General features: G+C 31.5%; 1 protein-coding gene across 1 annotated transcript in view; it reads left to right on the forward strand.

The window, feature by feature from the left end:
* The window catches only part of LOC118733784, a gene marked incomplete at its 5' end in the record, with an annotated part of 5,157 nt that extends 1,111 nt beyond the window's left edge, over positions 1–4,046 (forward strand). Inside the window, 2 exon segments of the mRNA XM_036463347.1 lie at positions 2,219–2,539; positions 3,934–4,046. Of these exon segments, the coding sequence (XP_036319240.1) occupies positions 2,219–2,539; positions 3,934–4,046 (434 nt within the window).
* Positions 4,047–6,418: the final 2,372 nt, after the last annotated feature.

Consider the following 6,418-nt stretch of genomic DNA (forward strand, 5'->3'; position numbering starts at 1 on the left):
AACATCAAAACAAAATGCTTAGTTGATAGTGGAGCTGCAACAACGTTAGGAAATTATGTTTTTTTTCTCTAACATGGGAGTAAAAAGAAATTTAAAAAAACCTATTCTATTAAATACCTTAATAGGGAATAATATTATAAAAGAAGAAGTAATTGTCAGTGTACCGAGTGAATTTAATGCCAAAAACGAAACGATGTCTTTAAAATTGGCACATTTCGTTGATAAGACGGCACCCTGAAATTGTGCATATGGAAACTGTGCATACGAAATAATGCATATGAAAAAAACCGAAATAATGCATACGAAAAAAACCGAAATAATGCATATATGCACAGTTGCGGTTGAAAACCGAAATAATGCATATGAAAAAAACCGAAATAATGCATATATGCACAGTTTCGGTTGAAAACCGCAATAATGCATATTAGAAAAACCGAAATTATGCATATGCACTCTTTCGTTTGAAAACCGAAATAATGCATATGAAAAAAACCGAAATAATGCATATATGCACAGATCCGGTTGAAAACCGAAATAATGCATATGAAAAACCCGAAGTAATGCATACATGCACACTTTCGTTTGAAAACCGAAATAACGCATATGAGAAAAACGAAGTAATGCATACATGCACAGTTTCGGTTCAAAACCGAAATAATGCATATGACAAAAACCGAAGTAATGCATACATGCACAGTTTCGACTCAAAACCGAAGTAATGCATATGACAAAAACCGAAATAGTGCATACATGAAAACGAACTTCTGTCTGAGTAGGCGGCCTGCGGCCGCGCTTAGGGATTATAACGCCTATTAAGTAGAACTCTCCTTTCTGTGTTGCCGGAAAAGCAGGGCGGAAGTATTTTTGCGCAGAACTTTTTTCTGCGTAGGCGGCCTTCGGCCGCGCTTAGGGATTATAACCCTTACCAAGTAGAATTCTCCTTTCCGTGTTGCCGGAAAAGGGGGCCGGAAGTATTTTTGCGCAGAACTTCCTACTGCGTAGGCGGCCTTTGGCCGCGCTTAGGGATTATAACCCTTACTAAGTACAATTCTCCTTTCTGTGTTGCCGGAAAAGAGGACCGGAAGTATTTTTGCGCAGAACTTCTTTCTGAGTAGGCGGCCTTCGGCCGCGCTTAGGAATTATAACCCTTACTAAGTAGAATTCTCCTTTCTGTATTGCCGTAAAAGAAGAGCGGAAGTATTTTTGCTCAGAACTTTTCTCTGCGTAGGCGGCTTTCAGCCGCGCTTAGGGATTAAAACCCTTACTAAGTAGAAGTAAATAATTCATATTAGAAAAAACGAAATTATCCTTATGCACACTTTCGTTAGAAAACCGAAATAATGCATATAACAAAAACCGAAATAATGCATGCATGCACAATTTCGGTTCAAAACCGAAATAATGCATATGGCAAAAAACGAAATAAAGCATACATGCACAGTTTCGGATGAAAACCGAAATAATGCATATGTGAAAGACGAAGGTATGCATACATGCACAATTTCGGTTGAAAACCGAAATAATGCATGCATGCACAGTTTCGGTTGAAAACCGAAATAATGCATATGAAAAACCCGAAGTAATGCATACATGCACAGTTTCGGTTGAAAGCCGAAATAATGCATATGAGAAAATACCGAAATTATGCATATGCATACTTTCGTTTTAAAACCGAAATAATGCATATGAAAAAAAACGAAGTAGTGCCTACATGCACAGTTTCGGTTTAAAACCGAAGTAATGCATATGGCAAAAACCGAAATAAAGCATACATGCACAGTTTCGGTTGAAACCGAAATAATGTCTAAATGCACAGTTTCCATATGCGCAATTTCGGTGCCCCGATAAGACATTTGATTGCATACTAGGCATCAATATCTTACGCCCAATGGGAGCAATAATTAATTTTAAAACAAAAACAATAACAGTTAATGATAATGAAATATCGCTTTTTGATTTCCCTTCTAATATTGAGTATGAAGAAATCAACTATTTAGAAAAATCCGAAATTGCGGAATTTAGAAATTTAGAAATTTATTGTCTTTTGATCTGAATGAAGAGGAAAATAAAATTCTAAAAAAGTTCCTTTATAAAAATAAAAGAACATTTTATATTGAAGGGCAAAATTTGATTACAACCGATTGCGTGAAACACAAAATAATTACTACATCTGATAGGCCCATATTTTGTAAAAATTATAGACATCCTCAAATTTTAGAGAGCGAAATAGATCGTCAAATTAATGAAATGCTGCGAGAAAACATAATAAGACATAGTAAGTCCCCGTATAATTCACCCTTGTGGATTTTTGAAAAAAAGTCAACTTGTGAAAATGAGAAAAAATGGCGTTTGGTCATCGATTTTAGAAAGTTGAACGAAATCACTGTAGACGATAAGTTCCCACTTCCGAATATTGAATCACTATTCGACAAGTTGGGCAAAGCGCAATACTTTTCATCGTTGGACCTTGCGAAAGGTTTCCACCAGATACTAATGGATGAAAAGGATATAGAAAAAACAGCCTTTTCCACTTCGCAAGGTCATTTTGAATTTGTTAGAACGCCGTTTGGCTTAAAAAACGCACCATCTACATTTCAGAGGATGATGAACTGCGTATTGTCTGATTTTATTAATAATATTTGTATTATTTATATGGACGACATATTAGTCTTCTCAACTTCGCTTACTGAGCATATTGAAAGCTTGCAAAATATATTCACGAGGCTTGATAATTATAACTTGAAAGTACAAATAGATAAGTGTAAATTCTTATCAAAAGAAACCAATTTCTTGGGTCATATAATCACTAATAAGGGAATAAAGCCAAATCCTGATAAAATTAATGTTATACAAAATATAAAGCTACCAGAAAGCATAAAAGATATTAAATCCTTTTTAGGCCTCACTGGGTACTATCGAAAATTTATAAAAAATTATTCATTAATTGCTAGTCCCATGATAAAATATTTAAGAAAAGATTCAAAAATAAATCTAAACGATCAGCTTTATCAAGTCTCGTTTCAAAAATTAAAAGACATTATAACGAATCCACCTCTACTAAGTTTTCCAGACTTTAAGAAAAAGTTTGTTTTAACAACTGATGCCAGCAATGTAGCTATAGGAGCTGTTCTGAGTCAAGATGGTAAGCCAGTGTGTTATGCTAGTCGAACCCTCAATGGACAAGAAAAAAAATAATTCCACTCTGGAAAAAGAATTGCTGGCAATAGTGTGGTCAGTAAAATACTTTCGCCCATACCTCTACGGGAGAAAGTTTTTAGTTCAAACTGACCACCAACCTTTAAAATGGCTGTATTCAATGAAAGACCCTAATTCCAGGATCATTCGATGGAAAATACTATTGGATGAATTTCAATTCGATATCGAATTTCTTAAGGGGAAGGAGAATAGAGTGGCTGACTACTTAAGCCGGGTATCACTTTACCAAAATTCGATAAGTAGCGTGGAGAGCGAAAACGAAAGCCAAAGCCATAAATTTCATATCACAGATAGGATCGTAAATAAATACAGAGTACAAATAAGGATAGTAAAAAATAAAAACAACGATATTGAACAACTTTTTAATAAATACAAAATAATTTATGTTACAGAAAATGATATAAATACTCGCGGTTCGCATTATTTGAACGATTTATTCAGAAGGGAAATTAAAAAAGGCACTATTGGGATATTTTCTGAACTTTCAGATGATATATATGAGCAAGTAGAGAAAAAGCTATTTGAACTTTTTTCAAACAGTGATAATTTGAAATTTATAAAATGCACAAAAATAGCTACTGATATGGAATCTGAGGAGTCTTTGCTAAATATTATTAATGATACCCATATTAAAGGAAACCATAGGGGTATTCATGAAAATTACAATCAACTAAAAGATTTGTATTTTAATCCCAAATTATTTAAATTTATAAATAGGTACTGCAATACTTGTAGAACATGTATTGAAAACAAATACGATCGAAAACCCATTAATAAGCAATTTAAAAATACGTATACGCCATGGCGTCCGAACGAAGTGGTACACTTAGACATATTTCAAGTTCATAAAACCTATTTTCTTACTACAATCGATAAATTTACTAAACTAGGATCAGCTCAGAAATTAAGTGATAAAAATATGGTAACAGTTAAATTAAAATTACAGGAAAGAATTGCTAATTTAGGTAAATCAAGTAAACTAATAATGGACAATGAATTTAATAACGCTTTAATAAAATTATATTGTAACGAAAATAACATTGAAATGCATTTCACTACGCCTCATTCTCATACGGGTAATTCTGATATTGAGCGATTACACTCTACACTTCTAGAACACATTCGAATCTTAAAGAATTCTGATAATATAGATAACGTAGAAGAACTTGTATTGAAAGCAATTACTTTTTACAATAACTCAATACATAGCACAACAAATTTGAAACCAATCGATTTTATAAACAAATTAGATATAAATTGTGAAGAAGTAAAGAAAAGAACTGAATTAAATAAACAAAAGACTATAAACAAAGCAAATTTAAAAAGAGAAAATTTATCATTAGAATTAACTAACCCAAATTTATACACAAAAAATCCTACTGCAGTAAGGCAGAAAACTGCAAAACGTTACAACAGGTATCATTATAGTAATCCTAACAAAGTTGATGTTGCCCCGTTTCGAAGACCACTAAAATCAATATCTGTTAAAAAAAAAAAAAAAAAATTTAATTAAAATTACAAAAAAAAAATATATTTGTATAAATAGAAAATTCATAAGAAATATATATTAAAAATTACAAGTAACTTTATTTCAAGTATCAGATAAATATTACACATACAAATTTAAAAAGGTTAACTATGCAAAAAAAAAAATATTAGAAACTAAAAATGTATTACTTTCACTTTTTTAATTAAAAAATATTTCTTTTTTACTTGTTAAACTATCAAAAATAAAGAATCATTATAATTAAGTTAGGTGTATTGCTTCCACTTTTTACTTATCAAAAATATTAATTTTTTTCTTGCTTAATTATCAAAAATAAATAATCATAATAATTATCAAATATTCAGGTGATTCGATGGGACTCGAATTTTTTAAGGAGGAGCGAGTTATATATTATTGTTGTTGTGAACCGCTCTCGCTACATTAGTTTTAATTTCACTTCATACCTTTCTCATTCATCGTAGCTTTAGTTTATGACAACACCTTTGTAACAAATTAGTCTTAAGTTGATGATTTGCTGAACAAGTATTCCAATTACCTCTAAATAAAGATTTGAATTTATAAGTTTATTTTAAAGGCGTTAAGAGTTTTATTTGTTAAAACTTTACTGGCGACGAGGATGGGATACGCATAGTATATATATGGTATCCAGTGAACGAACATTTCGTGTGTGAAGCAAATGCTTTTTGTATAGAAAAGAAAAGTGAACTTAAACCGAAAGAAAAAAATATATATATGTACATATATATACATATTTTTAACTTAAAATAAGTACCAGTTAAGTGAATAAGTGGCGCTGTTAATAAGCACAATATTAACTAAAACACCGAAACTTCATTTCTTTCGTTCATATTTAGACGTTTGTTTAAAAAATTTTAAAAATAGAAAACCAAAAAAAATTTTTGCTGATTTGAAATAAGAGCTGAAGGTGAAATAAAGGTCAATGCATTTTTTTCACTATACCGTTGGTAGCAAAAAATTTACTCTGAGAACAATATCCATTCAGAAATTAAATACCTTTCAAATGACCTTTAACAAAAAATAGGAATCGAAACCAACATTATAAAACGATAACAAAAGAAGCCAGCAAGAACAATTCTCTATGATAGAGTAATTCTCCTTAAGTTTAATGTGATATATGTAAAAAAATCCAAAAAAATAAAAAAATAAAAAAAACAATATACCTAGCACAAAAATCTCATTATAAGAAAAACAAAGTACAATAAAAAAAATAATACGCAGTGAGTGGAAAACAACAACGCACATATATATTTTTAAGCTCTCACAAACTTTAGAAAGTAATCATTGGCAAATACAAATATACAAAGCATCAAAAGCAAAACGGAAGTAAAAACATTTGAGCGATACGTTTACGTCGACAACAACAAATATTGAAAAGTAATTAGTTGCAAATGCAAATACAAAGCAGCTAAAAGCAAAACGGAAGCAAACACATTTGAGCCATACGTCTACGACAACAACAACAAACATTGAAAATTAATTATTGGCAAACACATATCAATGATAATTGAGTAGCTGCTGGTGTGAATATTTTCTCTGCATTGACGACTGCGCTCATACAACAACACAGCAATGGCTCTAACATTAGCCGAAAGTTTGCGTGAGGCAAGAAGCTTACCAGCATTTAATGGAACGAGTGAGTATAGTTTAAGCAATTATTTGAGAGACGTCGCTACT

This window comes from Rhagoletis pomonella, unplaced genomic scaffold (assembly GCF_013731165.1).
Source record: "Rhagoletis pomonella isolate Grant_MI unplaced genomic scaffold, Rhpom_1.0 Rhpom_scaffold_00001, whole genome shotgun sequence".
In the NCBI taxonomy this organism is placed as follows: Eukaryota; Metazoa; Arthropoda; class Insecta; order Diptera; family Tephritidae; genus Rhagoletis; species Rhagoletis pomonella.